This window comes from Heterodontus francisci, chromosome 3 (genome assembly GCF_036365525.1).
Source record: "Heterodontus francisci isolate sHetFra1 chromosome 3, sHetFra1.hap1, whole genome shotgun sequence".
Lineage (NCBI taxonomy): Eukaryota > Metazoa > Chordata > Chondrichthyes > Heterodontiformes > Heterodontidae > Heterodontus > Heterodontus francisci.
The window spans coordinates 91,919,648-91,934,944 of NC_090373.1; the positions used below are offsets into that span (position 1 = coordinate 91,919,648).

General features: G+C 41.1%; 1 protein-coding gene across 1 annotated transcript in view; it reads right to left on the bottom strand.

The window, feature by feature from the left end:
• The window catches only part of LOC137358413 (macoilin-like), a 163,364-nt gene extending 148,510 nt beyond the window's left edge, over positions 1-14,854 (bottom strand). The window contains exon 1 of the mRNA XM_068024362.1: positions 14,708-14,854. Coding sequence (XP_067880463.1) covers positions 14,708-14,838 — 131 coding nt within the window. The 5' untranslated portion in view covers positions 14,839-14,854. The remainder of the gene's footprint in view (positions 1-14,707) is intronic.
• Positions 14,855-15,297: the final 443 nt, after the last annotated feature.

Genomic DNA, 15,297 nt, shown 5'->3' on the forward strand with positions numbered 1-15,297 from the left:
AATGCCGATATTGATTCGACAGCGACCTAATGTGGATTTTACAATGATTGTCTCCCATTAAAAGCCATTGTTTGCACCACTTGTAACCAACGCTCCCTCTAAGATGCATGGCCACGCAGCCTGCAACAAGCCGGCAGTTCCCACATGGCCTCACATACCAGCCCCTTTAAGTTACTGTGCATGCACAGCAGGGCACAATTTTAAAGGACCCGTGCACTTAAACAAATCACCTGTGCACTACACAAAAAAAATTACAGGGTACGTTGCTTGTAACCTAATTCATTTAGGGCTATGTACAGAAGAAAAACTAATTTTCTGAATCTAACGATTAATAGAACTCCCAAGGCGAAGCTATCAGGCAATTTGTAGTTGGACTGCAATGCTCCAAATATGCTACCTGATATTACATTTTAATTCTCATTAAAGTTCTTAAGAGATTTGTTTATCCACGAAGGTGAACATGAGATATGGGAGCTATGGGCCTGTGAGGCTGAGGTCAGGCTGACTGCTTTGCAACTGCTTGTGAAGACCATTTTTTTTCTGGGCAGCAACCAGTTAGCAATTGGAGAAAACTACACTGCGACGGCAGCACCTACACCCACTTTGGAAGTATCCAGTAGGCACAGTTGCAACAAGGGGTTTAGAAGTTCCTGGAAGAATCGCTATAATTCAGCCGTGTCGTTATTATTGCCTCCTTTTCTGTCTGTGTTCTTTTCTCTAATACTGAGTTTTTCTCTCTGCGTTTCTGTTATTCACTTCCTGTATCGATGTAATTCTCCATTTTGCTTTCCAAGTTTCTATTAGACTTCATCTGCTCCTCTGTTGCTTCCTCTTTGTGTTTCTGTTACTCACTTCTTGTGCCTCTTCACTTTCCACTTTGTCTCCAAGTTTCTTTCTGTTAATCTGTCACAGAGTTTCTGTTACTTTTTTCTTTGTTTTCTCTCGCTCTGCCACTCACTTTTTGTGTGTTTGTTTGTTTATCTTTAGTGATTATTTATCTCTGTTACTTTCTACATGTATCTCATGGCACCAAGTCAACCCTCTGTGAAGGACTTTATGATCCTATTCCTGAGCTAAGCAGGCTCCCTGAATTCCTGGGCAAAACTAATAATTGACCAGCCTGCTTGTCCTATTACTGAGGCCCAGAGTGGAAGTCTTGTCACTGGAGGCTGGGATTTGTCCCATCTATCTCCACATAATCCTGCAATCCAAAGCCCTAATGGGTAGGGTAAGGTAGGGTAGGGTGAGCCAAGCTGTACAGAGACCGAGAAGTTTTTCAGTGGTCTGTGCTGGTAACTGACACAGTTTTATTGGTTAAAATCTATCATTACCCATGTGTACACTTGGGGTCTCGAAACCTACAACGTGGCTGGGTTCATTGCCAACCTTTACCTAAATTCTGTGGACTTAGATAAATGAGGTGATTCCCTGTGGGGAGATTGTATGAACTCAATATCAGTCATATTAGTATTGCTGTTTCTCTTTCAGAACATAGAAATTCTGCCAGTGTGGATTCCTCAGTGGCTTGGTTTGATACTCTTTTAAACTTGGTGATGGCTTTTCAGGCATGGCTCTGTAACTATTTTCTTATCTCTCTATGTTTATATCTGTTACAATCTCATTGCGTTGGTACTTTTTCTGTTACTCCAGTGATCTCAACCAACTGTGTCTTTTTTGTTCTGTGTTCTGCAACTGCTGTATTTACATCCAGTCATTTATAACTATGGGACCAGAGGCATACTTCCCAGAGAAAATTATTTTGGTCCAATGTGCTACACCGAACTTGTTTGGCTGCAACGTTACTGCATTATAAATGATATGAATTATAAAAGCAATAAATTAGGAGAAAGTACAAATGAAGTGAAATCACGCAATAAAATCTTTCCTCCACAACTTTAACAGAACTCATTTATAATTATCTTAAATGGAACAATGCTTCTATTAAAATCACTGAGGAAGATTTTGCAGTGTAATTTCAAAGCACATTATACTACTGGGTAAATGGCTGAAACAAAGTTGTTTACTTTATATTCTTCAAGAGTTTTGCTGTAATCATTCTACACATCAAAGAGCTTAAAAAAAGGTAAGCAGGAAATCTCGGTGCATACATTGTTTGTCCCAGTTGGATCGTTATTATTTCTAACCTCTGTTTAGGTTAACCTAAGCAACAGCTGCTCCATGTTAGAATTCAAAGATCCCTGATGCATTGCATGGCACAGTATACGTAGCCAACAATCATTTGTATAAAAATCTTTGTCCTGTGAGCCAATCTGACGTGCAAAATTGTTAATGTTCCTTGTGGGGAAAAAGATTTTTTTGAATTGCTATTCATAGTAAAGTTGAAAACACAAGCATAAGGGTGATGTTTATGATTTAACTACAAACAGTGAACAAAGGAAAACTTCCTTGTGGTACTGAGGTTTTAGATATAAGGGGATGAAATTCAGCAGTGGTGTGACCAGTTTCCCACTGTAACTTCAGCAAGGGACTGCTTAAAATTCAACTTTTTCTATGACTACAAGTAATGGGACACATAATTTGATAGAATAATTTGAAGGTAACTACAGAATGTTTGACTTCAGCATTTCACAAAAGTGATTTTTTTTCATTCATGGGATGTGGGCATCGCTGGCAAGGCCGGCATTTTTTAGCCCATCCCTAATTGCCCTTGAACTGAGTGGCTCATTCGGCCATTTTCGAGGTTGTTTACGAGTCAACCACATTGCAGTGGGTCTGGAGTCACATGTAGGCCAGACCAGGTAAGGATGGCAGATTTCCCTCCCTAAAGGACATTAGTGAACCAGACAGGTTTTTACAACAATTGACAATGGTTTCATGATTGCCATTAGACTAGCTTTTTAAAAAAATTCCAGATTTATTAATTGAATTCAAATTTCACCATCTGCTGTGGTGGAATTTAAACCCAGGTCCCCAAAGGACTAGCCTGGACCTCTGGATTACTAGTTTAGTGACATTACCACTACGCCACCACCTCCCCTAAATACAAACCCTAAACTGATAAACTAGTTATGCATTATATGTGATTATATTTATTTGTAAGTGTAATAGCCACACAGCATCCTGACTTGGAACTCTGTGGCCGTTCCTTCACTGTCACTGGGTCAAGATCCTGGAACTCCCTTCCTAACAGCACTGTGGGTGTACCTAGACCTCACGAACTGCAATGATTCAAGAAGGCAGTGCACCACCACCTTCTCAAAGGCAATTAGGGAAGGGCAGTAAATGCTGACCTAGCCAGTGACACCCACATCCCCTGAATGAACAAAAGTTGGCTCCACATCTAATTATGAAGCAGAAGGATTATTAGAAGAAAAATGTGTAAGGAACTATAATCACCAGGAAGTATTTTATTTCAGTGCACTGATTTGCACTACACACATTAATACTTGGTTCAGATAAAACCTTTTTTTAAAATTCATAGTTAGGAAATTTGCTATGATGCCCCAAAGCTGTCACAAAATATTTTCTGAGGAACCTGCCAAGAAATGTATTCCTACTGCGGTTCACTGTACTGATTTGGAAGCTTCAGGTAGGTGGTGATTGTATACTTATGTCACCAACTCTGCCTCTAAATCTCTGCCAGTCACACAGCCAGAAGCCAGAGCCAAAAGCACAATATGTAAATTTCTGAGATAATCTTTCATTAGAAAACTTGAAGATATCAATCTTTACAACAAATGACCCTAAGAAGAAAGATTTATACTCTTGATTATTGCAGAATTATACTATTGTTAATATTCTTTGTAGGAAAAATGATTTTGTCTGATCACTGTAGCAAAATTGAAGATCCAAGCAGGAGTAACATGTTTATGATTTCACTACAAAGAGTGAATAAAGGAAATGTTGCTTGTGTTAAGTTGCTAAAGGTTAAAACACAAGGGAAAAGAGGAACAGCACAATGTGTATTAAAGCACTTCAGTGTGGAACAGTAGAATGTGGCTTATATCAGTTCTTAGTGCATGATACATTTTATAGAATAACATTGTTGAAGGAAACCAGGGAATTAAAGACTAATTAGCCTAAAATCTGTTGCTGTGAAATTGCTAGAGTCTATAATTATGGATAGCATGACTGAGCATCTTGAAAATTTTCAGCTGATATGAGACAGACTGCATGAATTTGTAAAGGGTAGGTCATGCCTGACGAATCTGATAGAACTTTTTGAAGAGGTGACTACGTAGTGGACTGGGGAATGCCAACAGATGTTACTTATATGGACTTCCAGAAGATATTTGATAAGTCCCTTATGAGAGACTGTTAGCTAAAGTTGAAGCTCATGGAATTGAAGGCAAACTAGGGCGGCACAGTGGCGCAGTGGTTAGCACCGCAGCCTCACAGCTCCAGGGACCCGGGTTCGATTCTGGGTACTGCCTGTGCGGAGTTTGCAAGTTCTCCCTGTGTCTGCGTGGGTTTCCTCCGGGTGCTCCGGTTTCCTCCCACATGCCAAAGACTTGCAGGTTGATAGGTTAATTGGCCATTATAAATTGCCCCTAGTATAGGTAGGTGGTAGGGAAATATATAGGGACAGGTGGGGATGTGGTAGGAATATGGGATTAGTGTAGGATTAGTATAAATGGGTGGTTGATGGTCGGCACAGACTCGGTGGGCCGAAGGGCCTGTTTCAGTGCTGTATAACTAAACTAATGACCTGGTTATGAAATTGGCTGAGCAGAAGAAGACAGAGAGTAGGGAGAATGGGCAGGTACTCTAATTGGCAGGATGTGACTAATGGTGTCCCGCAAAGATCTGTGTTTGGGCTTCAACTATTCAAAGACTTAGATGATAGGATAGAAAGTCACATATCTAAATTTGCTGTTGACACAAAAATAGGTGGTATGGTAAGCAGTGTAGTTAGATGCATGATATAATGAAGAAATATTGATAGGTTAAGTGAATGGGAAAAAGTGTGCAAATGCAAGGTCATCCACTTTGGACCTAAAAGGGATAGAACAGGTCCTTTCTAAATTATGAAAGCTCGAAGCAGTGGACGTTCAAAGAGTCTTGGGGGTGCAACACACAGATCATTAAAATGTCATGAACAGGTACAGAAAATAATCAAAAAGGCTAATGGAATGCTGGCCTTTATATCTAGAGGATTAGAATATAAAGAAGTAGAAGTCATGCTTCAGCTGTACAAAGTACTTGTTAGACTTAACCTGAAGTATTGCAACCACTTCTGGGCACCACACCTTAGGAAGAATTTATTCGCCTTTGAGGGAGTGCAGCGTAGATTTACCAGAATGACACCTGGGCTCCAAGGGTTAAGCCACAAGGAGAAATTAAACAAAGTAGGTTTGTATTACCTGAAATTTAGAAAGATAAGGGGTGATTTAGTCAAAGTATTCAAGATGTAAAGGGGAACAAATAGGATAGATTGGGAGAAACTATTTCTGCTAGTTGGGGAGTTTAGGACTAAGGAGCATAATCTAAAGATTACAGCCAGACCTTTCAGGAATGAAATTAGGAAACTCTTCTTCATGAGAAGGGTAGTAGAAGTTTAGAACTCTCTCCTGCAAAGGGCAATTGATGATCGATCAACTGTTAATTTTAAAACCGTGATTGATGGATTTTTATTAGTCAGAAGTGTTGGAGGATATGGGGTAAAGGTGGGTATAGGGAGCTAGCTCACAGATCAGCCATGATCTCATTGAATGGTGGAACAGGCACGAGGGGCTAAATGGCCTACTCCTTTCCTATCTAGGTATTGTTCTACTGATTATGGTACATCGTGGCATATAAGTCAACCTTTGAAGCCTCCAAATATAATTCCAAAAATGGGGGTCGACTTACACGCCAAGTGTAAAATGAGATCCGTCAGTGAAGGTCTGGTTGGTCCACAATCAAAGAGTTTTGTCTTCGGCATCCAACGCAAAGAGTACATAGAATTTATTCTGCGTCACTCTGGCTATGGCATCGTCATAAGGATTCCACTATTGATCAGATGTGCCACTTTCAATTTCATAATCACCCCTCCACAGCAAATCATCTTCCTCTCCATCCATTGAATTAGATATACCGCAATCTTTGAACAATCTGATGACAGTTTGTGTACTAACATCCCACGATTTGATGACGAAGCCACACAAAACAAGAAGCGGAGCAGCGCGGATATTTCCACTCTTTGTGAGGGATTTTCTCCATCAACCATCCACCTAATTCCATTCAGCAGAACATGATCTTTTGAATGGCTTGTTGAGGCACACATCCAAAGATTAAACTATGGACTTTAGACCCCCTGTTATAACTGCAATATGGGTGTTATTTCTTCGCAGGCACCTCATGATCTCATCGGTTATATGGGATCTGAACATGCCACACTAATAAGCTGCATTCTTTACATAGGCCACCAAGATACCTATTACACACATATTTGATCCATAACTTCACTCCATCCTCATCCAAACAACCATTGTCATGGACATGTACAAAAACTCCTACAGGGAATTTGATGTTCGACATGGTTTTATGTTTAAAAATTACCATAGGCTTTAATTTTGTTCAGTCGGCCATGCAGGCTAGTACTACCATGAATCTTGTCTTCTCAAGTCCTGTAGTTTTCACTAAAACTGTTTTTGAACCTTTCTAGTCCACAGTTTGGTTGCTAGGCATATTGTAATTCACGGGCGGTTCATCCATGCTGCCAATTTGGCATAATGGGTATTCGTGTTTTTGCTGCTGTCTGATGATGAATCACTGGAAACTGGTAATTTTGGCATCGAGGTCTTTTGGTATTCGCTGAGCAATTTTGGTCTTCTGCCACAACACTAGACATTTTTGTTCCATAAAGTGGCTACGCCAATTAGCTGTTGCTCTGAAATCTTTGCTGGACTCTGGTTTGATTTGGCTCACTTAAGTGTACATATACGCATTGCATTTCGGATTACAATGTAACCATTCTGATGATTTTCAAGGACCCATTCTGATACATGCTTCTCAAGATCTGGCCAGTGACTGGTCCCTGTTCTCATGGCACATTTGGTCTTGGGTACCTTCTTCAAGGCGGACTCCTTCTTCCATTCTCACACCAGTTTTTCATTAACACCAAATTCTCTCGCTGCAGCACAGTTATTTCACAAGTTAGCAAATGTTACACTTTTAGCTTCAAACCAGCTTCATACTTCATTCTTTGTTTTATTCTTTCATGGGATGTAGGCTTTGCTGGCAAGGCCAGCATTTGTTGCCCATCCCTAATTTCCCTTGACACCTGAGTGGCTTGCTAAACCATTTCAGAGGGCAGTTAAGAGTCAACCACATTGTTGTGGGTCTGGAGTGACATGTAGGCCAGACCAGGTAAGAACAGCAGATTTCCTTCCCTAAAGGACATTAGTGAACCGGGTGCATTTTTACAACAATCGATGATAGTTTTTATGGCACCATTACTGAAACTAGATTTCAATTCCAGATTTTTAATTAATTGAATATTTAAATTCCATGAAGGGATTTGAACAATGTCCCCAGGGCATTAGCCTGGATCTCTGAATTAATAGTTCAGTGACATTACCACTATGCCACTGTCTTCCCATCCAGTTTGCTGGAGGACCCATTTCTATTCATCGTTTGCCATGTAGGGTCTGCTCTGTGTGGGCATGTCTTAAACTCCCGCACATCTTGGCAAAACAGCCCATATCACTTGCTTGATCCCTGGCACCCAGTTATAATGTAAGTAAAACATGTATTTTTGGGGTGAAAAATTGAGGCTGACTAATAACGTGAGTAGAGCATGTCGTGGCTGAAAAGAAGACTTGAATTATATGCTGAGTATATTCAAAAACATGATTTTTGAGGCTATAAAAATGGGGTCATCTTATGGGTCAACATATATGCCACGATCTATGGTATTTCAAAAGTTTTGTATTTTATTTTGAGATTATTTTAATGTTTATCATAAATCAGCAAATGTTATCACAATATTTGATTTTGCACAGGTATAAATAGTTAATACAGACTAAAACCTAAAAGCTGCAGCATAGGATAATTATTAGGCAGGTGAAGCTGACAGAGAAGAGCACATCAAAATTTTAAAATATGTTTCAATATCTGTATTGAAAGTCTGGTATATATCATGAACTTCCTATAAGTATATCATTTACTTCCTCTAATATTTTTCTTGTTGCAATTTGTTGTTAACGCCCTTACTGTTATAGATCAAGGCATCCTCCGACAGAAAATGAGAAATATCATAGCAGTTTCTATATTAAACATTTTATTTATAACATGCATGCTTTGTGCTTACAGGAAGGTCATAACATGTTATTTCTACCACACCCAGATACCATCCCTGAGTGTTAGGTTTATGATAATAACAATTACTTTTCCCAACACACTAACCATTATCCTTGCCTTTCAGTTCTTCCAGCTCCTCATTTATGTCATCAAGTAAATAATGCTGTGGCATTACACACTACCCATTTCATACTATTTTTTTAACCCTGATTGCCTCCTGTTCCCCACTGTTGGCCTGGGGCACTTGTTTCCTCTTACTTCCAGATGCTGAGCTGAATCCTTCACCCTACCTCTACCCCCACCTACAACCCAAAAGTCAATCTGTAGCTCTGGCCAAATGTCTCTTGCTGTCTACCAACCTGCAGCCCAATAGGCCTACAATCCTCTCCCCTGATTGATGTCCTAAAGCCACTACCAGGAAATGCAGCTTTTCTCCACCAGCCACTAACCATCACCTGCAGCCTACAATCCAACAACAAATAGCCAGTTGCAGCCCTGGCTGAGTCTCTTCCTAACTGACCCCTGCACCTGCCATACCACAAAGCACCACCCACCTGAAAGAACAGAAAAAAAGAAAAAGAGAGACAAAATATTAAAGGGACATTGGGACCGGCTCTGGGGGAGATGGGACCTGTACAGGCTGGACGGGTTGCACCTGAACACAGCCAGGACTGAGTTCCTTGCAGGACGTTTTGCTAGTGCTGTTGGGGAGGGTTTAAACTAGTTTGGCAGGGGGATGAGGGTAGACGCAGTTGGGACAAAATCAGAAATGAAAATGGAAGGGAGAAAGTTAATGGATGAATCTGGAAGACAGGAAGGAAAGGTTAGAAAATTTTTAAAAAGAGTTTGGCAGTGCTGAAGGGTATCTATTTCAATGCAAGGAGTACAGCAAATAAAGCAGATGAGCTGAGGGCACCGATAGACATGTGGCAGTATGATATCATAGCTATTACAAAAACATAGCTTAAGGAGGGACAGGAATAGTAGCTCAACATTCCTGGTTACACAGTTTTCAGATGCGATATGGAGGGGGATAAGAAAGGAGGGGGAGTGGCAATTTTGGTCAACGAAACTGTTACAGCTATGAGGAGGGATGATATGTTGGAAGGTTCGTCAAATGAGGCCATATGGATCGAGCTAAGGAACAAAGAAGGGGCAATCACACTGCTGAGAGTGTACGATAGACCCCCAAACAGTCAGAGGCAGATAGAAGAACAGATATGTAGGCAAATCTCTGAGAAGTGCAAGAACAATAGGGCAGTAATAGTAGGGGATTTTAACTACGCCAATATTAACTGGGATAGTTTTAGTGTGAAAGGAATTGAGGGAGCAGAATTCTTGAGATGCATTCAGGAGAACCTTTTTGCCCAGTATGTAGCAAGTCCAACTAGAGAGGGTGCAGTTTTAGACATAGTTTTAGAAAATGAAGCTGGGCAGGGGGAAGAGTGGCAGTCGGAGAGCATTTTGGTGGTAGTGATCACAATTCAGTCAGTTTTAACATAATTATGGAAAAGGACAGAGATAGAACAGGAATCGGAGTTCTGAATTGGGGCAAGGCCAATTTTACTAAACTGAGGAGTGATTTAGCGAAAGTGAACTAGAAACAACAACTTGAAGGTAAATCAGTATCAGAACAGTGGGAGGCATTCAAAGGGGAGATTCAAGGGGTTCAGAGTAAACATGTTCCCAAAAAGAAAAAGGGTGAGACAGCCAAATCTAGAGCCCCATGAATGTCACGGAGCCTACAGGGTAAGATACAGGGCGGCACAGTGGCGCAGTGGTTAGCACCGCAGCCTCACAGCTCCAGGGACCCGGGTTCGATTCCGGGTACAGCCTGTGTGGAGTTTGCAAGTTCTCCCTGTGTCTGCGTGGGTTTTCTCCGGGTGCTCCGGTTTCCTCCCACAAGCCAAAATACTTGCAGGTTGATAGGTAAATTGGCCATTATAAATTGTCACTAGTATAGGTAGGTGGTAGGGAAATATAGGAATAGGTGGGGATGTTTGGTAGGAATAGGTGGGGATGTTTGGTAGGAATATGGGATTAGTATAGGATTAGTATAAATGGGTGGTTGATGTTCGGCACAGACTCGGTGGGCCGAAGGGCCTGTTTCAGTGCTGTATCTCTAATCTAATAAGGCAGAAAAGGAAAGCTTATGTCCGACACCGAGAACTCAATACTACTGAAAGCCGAGAGGAGCATAGAAAGTGCAGGAGTGAAATCAAAAAGGAAATTAGGAAAGCAAAGAGAGGGCATGAAAGAATGTTGGCAAGCAGATCAAGGTGAACCCACAGATGTTTTATCAATAAATTAAGAGTAAGAGGATAACTAAGGAGAGAGTAGGGCCCATAAAAGACCAAAAAGGTAACCTATGTGTAGGGGCAGAAGATGTTAGTATGGTTCTTAATGAATACTTTGCATTTGTCTTCACAAAAGAGGGGGGCGATGCAGATATTGTAGTTAAGGAGGAGGAGTGTGAAGTATTGGATGTGATAAACATAGGGAGAGAGGAAGTATTAATGGGATTAGCATTCTTGAAAGTTGATAAATCAGCAGGGCCAGAATAAATGTACCCTAGGCTGTTAAAAGAAGCAAGACAGGAAATAGCAGAAGGTCTGACCATCATTTTCCGGTCCTCACTGAATACAGGTGTGGTGCCAGAGGATTGGAAAACTGCTACCTCTGTTTAAAAAGGGAGTGAAGGATAGACCGAATAATTACAGGCCAGTCAGTCTAACCTCAGTAGTGGGCAAATTATTGGAATCTATTCTGAGAGACAGGATAAACTGTTACTTACAAAGGCACAGGTTAATCAACGATAGTCAGCATGGATTTGTTAAGGGAAGATGTTGTTTGACCAACTTGATCGAAGTAACAAGAAAGATAGATGAGGGTAGTGCAGTTGATGTGGTCTACATGGATTTTAGCAAGGCTTTTGACAAGGTCCCATATGGCGGACTGGTTAAAAAAATAAAATCCAGGGAAATGCAGCAAGGTGGATACAAAATTGGCTCAGTGGCAGGAAACAAAGGGTAATTGTTGGCGGGCGTTTTAGCAACTGGAGGGATGTTTCCAGTGGCGTTCCGCAGGGCTCAGTACTGGGTCCCCTGCTTTTTGTGGCATATATTAATGATTTGGACGTAAATGTAGGGGGCATGATCAAGAAGTTTGCAGACAACACAAAGACTGGCCATGTGGTAGATACAGTCTGGATATGCAGCTTGAGTGCCGTAATCCACAGGGCTACGGACCAAATGCTGGAAGGTGGGATTAGAATAGGAGGATCGTTTTCCAGCCGGCACAGTCACAATGGGTTAGTGGCCTCTTTCTGTGCCTTAAACCTTCTATGATTCTATGAATCACAGAATTGTTACAACACAGTAGGAGGCCATTCAGCCCTTCATGTCTGTTCCCATTGGTGGAAGGATCAAGAACAAGAAAGCACAAATTTAAGGTAATGTGCAAAAGAAGCAATGTTGACATGAGGAAACCTTTCTCTGCACTGGCTGTCCGAAGGAACAATGTACCTAGTATCACTTCCCCACCTTCTTCCCATAACCCTGCACATTCTTCCTTTTCAGATAACAATCCAATTCCCTCTTGAATGCTTCGATTGAACCTGCCTCCACCACACTGTCAGGCAGTGCATTACAGATTCTAACCAATTGCTGTGTGAGAAAGGTTTCCTCATGTCAACATTGCTTCTTTTGCACATAACCTTAAATTTGTGCTCTCTTGTTCTTGATCCTTCCACCAATGGGAACAGTTTTTCCCTATCTACCCTGTCCAGACTCCTCATGATTTTGAATACCTCTATCAAATCTCCTCTCAACCTTCTCTTCTCCATGGAAAACAGTCCCAACTTCTTTCTCCAATCTATCCATGTAACTGAAATTCCTCATCCCTGGAACCATTCTTGTGAACCTTTTCTACACTTTCTCCAATGCCTTCCCACCTTTCCTAAAGTGTGGCGCCCAGACTGGACACAATATTCCAGTTGAGGCAAAACATTGTTCTATGCAAGTTTAATGTAACTTCCTTGCTTTTGTACTCTATGCCCCTATTAATGAAAATTAGGATGCTGTATACTCTATTAACTGTGCTCTCAGCTGTTCTGCCACTTGCAATGGTTTATGCACACAGGTTCTTCTGCTCCTGCACTCGCTTTAGAATTGTATCTTTTATTATATATTGTCTCTCCTTGTTTTTCCTACCAAAATTAATCCCTTCACACTTCATCTGCCACTTGTCTGCCCATTCCACCAACCTGCTGATGTCCTTTAGAAGTTCTACACTTTCCTCCTTACAGTTCACAATGTTTCCAAGTTTTGTCTCATTCACAAATTTTGAAATTGTGCCCTATACACCAAGGTCTAGGTCATTAATATATATCAGGAACAGCAAGGGTCTCAACACTGACCCCTGGGGGACTCCATTACAAACCTTCCTCCGGTCCGAAAAACATCCATTAACCACTACTCTCTGTTTCCTGTCGCTCAGCCAATTAGAACTTGAGCACACATGACTAGGGTGCCCAGTGCAATAATGAAGGTCTGCTGCATTGTTGGAGGTGGTGTCTTTTAGATGAGATGCTAAGCTGAGGCCTCATCCAATTTTTCAGGTGGACATAAAAGATCATGGCACTTTTTTGAAGAACAGCAAAGAGTTCTCCTGGTGTTCTGACTGACATCCATCCCTTAACCAACACCACCAAAACTGGTCATTCATCTCATTATCATTTATGAAACCTCACTGTGTTCAAATCTGCTGTCACCGATGGCTATAAAACATTTCACAAGTAATTCATTGGCTGTAAAGCATTTTCCTGAGAATGTGTATAAACACATCTTTTTTTCCTTATCTTGTGAATTAAGGACACAAGATTCTGCTTCTCCATGACAAAATGCAAAATTTCTCTGTACCCTGAATTTTCTAATGAAATGATAAAATCAGTAAATATTGTTTACTCATGACAGCCATTTAATGAGTGTTAATCCTTCAAGACTGCTGATATGTAGCATTTAAATATTACAAATATCTTAATGAAGCTTTAATTACACTGTATCAATTCTAATTTCTATATTGTTGGATTGATGCAAGATCCTTTTCCAACAGTCCAGAGATAATAGTGGTGTGATTTTACCAGAAATATCTTAATCATAACTTAAAACAGCAAACGATTTCTCACATCAGTCACTAGGTTTACCGTTTCCCTGGCAACTAGCTGGGTAACATTGCAAATGTGTGCTCCTGTTGTTGTGTAATTGTCAATATCACGTGCATAAAATACAGATATAACTCAATGTAAAACTTAGATAAAAGGTAAAAGCAAAATACTGCGGATGCTGGAAATCTGAAACAAAAACAAGAAATGCTGGATTCACTCAGCAGGTCTGGCAGCATCTGTGGAAAGAGAAGCAGAGTTAACGTTTCGGGTCAGTGACCCTTCAAGAGAAGCAGAGTTAACGTTTCGGGTCAGTGACGTTAGATAAAAGGTCACTAATTCATAGAGCTGCTATTCGAGTTTATACCATTTCTTGAGTGTGAAGTAAGCAATGTGTATTTTCTCAAAGTGCAGGGAAACTTTACCGATATAAATTGTATTCATGGATAATATTTTATTTTTGTTGCTCGCATTTTTCCTACCTTTCCATCTTCGCACTAATTTATTCCCCTTTCATTCTCTGTCACGCAGTAGATTAATCGACTGTTCATAGTCAATGGATAGAAAATCTAGAATCTTTTAAGAATGAGCAACATTACTGATCGACCTGCTCACAGTGGATGATCGTTTTATCTCTTTAATGAAAATATCTCCGGGGGTTGAGGTGTTACGTTGACGCTTCGCAACCTGCATGTTAATATCTCTCTGTGCTCTGACTGAGGAGCATCGCCTGTGCCCAGATGCAGCTCTCTGGGTAGAGATTAGAGATCCTGCTGTTGGTTTGAACGTTTATTTCACTTGTTCACTGGGGGACCAACCCATGACCTTCGCTCGCAGCCAATGTGCAGCTGAATGGAAGAGATAGTGTGATGTCTTAATAAAACCAGAGGAGAACATGAGACATCCCAAACGGCCGTCTGGATAAATCAGTCAGACAAAGAGAGAGGTGTTTAAAGAAAGATCTGGCTGAATGAAAACGCGCCACTTCTGAACGATGTGCTGAATGATCGCTAGTATGATGATGATGCCACCTTACCGGTGCCGGTGGAGGTAACTTCTGTTGACAAGTTCAATTACAAAGAGACAATATACCTATTTATATATTCACACTTAAATACAAATCTTTCCGTCAACCCATATCCACTCGACTGCATCGAGAGGGAAAATAAAAGACTGAAATTTCCTTTGCCCTACGCGTCTGTGCATTGCCGAGTGGCTGTCGAGGCAGTGTGTAACCGGGTGTTGTTCAAACAATAACCCGGTACACGGCACAACACAAAGAGCATCGACAGCAACCCTTACCTTTCCGAAACTCCTTCTGCGATCTTGCTGCCTTTGAAAGGTCGCATCATCTCCGTCAATCGCCCACTCAGATCGACCAGTGTGTTGGTTACGCTTCGAAATAAATATCGCGCCACAAAGAATGAAAACATAACCACATCAACAGATTCAGATGCAAAGATTTAGATGCCAAAACCCGCCCCAATGCCCCCGACGTACACGCAGCCCCCCCCCCCCCCCCCCCCATCCCTTACCCTGGCCTGTGCTGTGTGTCTGTGTGTAGATTTACGCAGCTTCCAGGCTCTTGTGATGTTTGTACAAAAGATGCTTCATCCTCTCATTCTCCTCCCCACCATTTATCAGTCTTGTACTATTGTCTTCGAGAGCATTTAAAACGCAATTAATTGGAGTTGACGTTTACTTTGTGAAAAAAACAAACATGTCATACATTAAAATGTACACAGGCGAAGCCACATATTGCACATTGCAATCATTAATGATGATTGGGCAATCAAACCATATGCGCCGCTCTATTTTGATAGTAAAGGCTCAGAAAAATATCAGACTATATCGAGCATATTTCATTTGAGGGTTGTATGGTGTTTGCATTT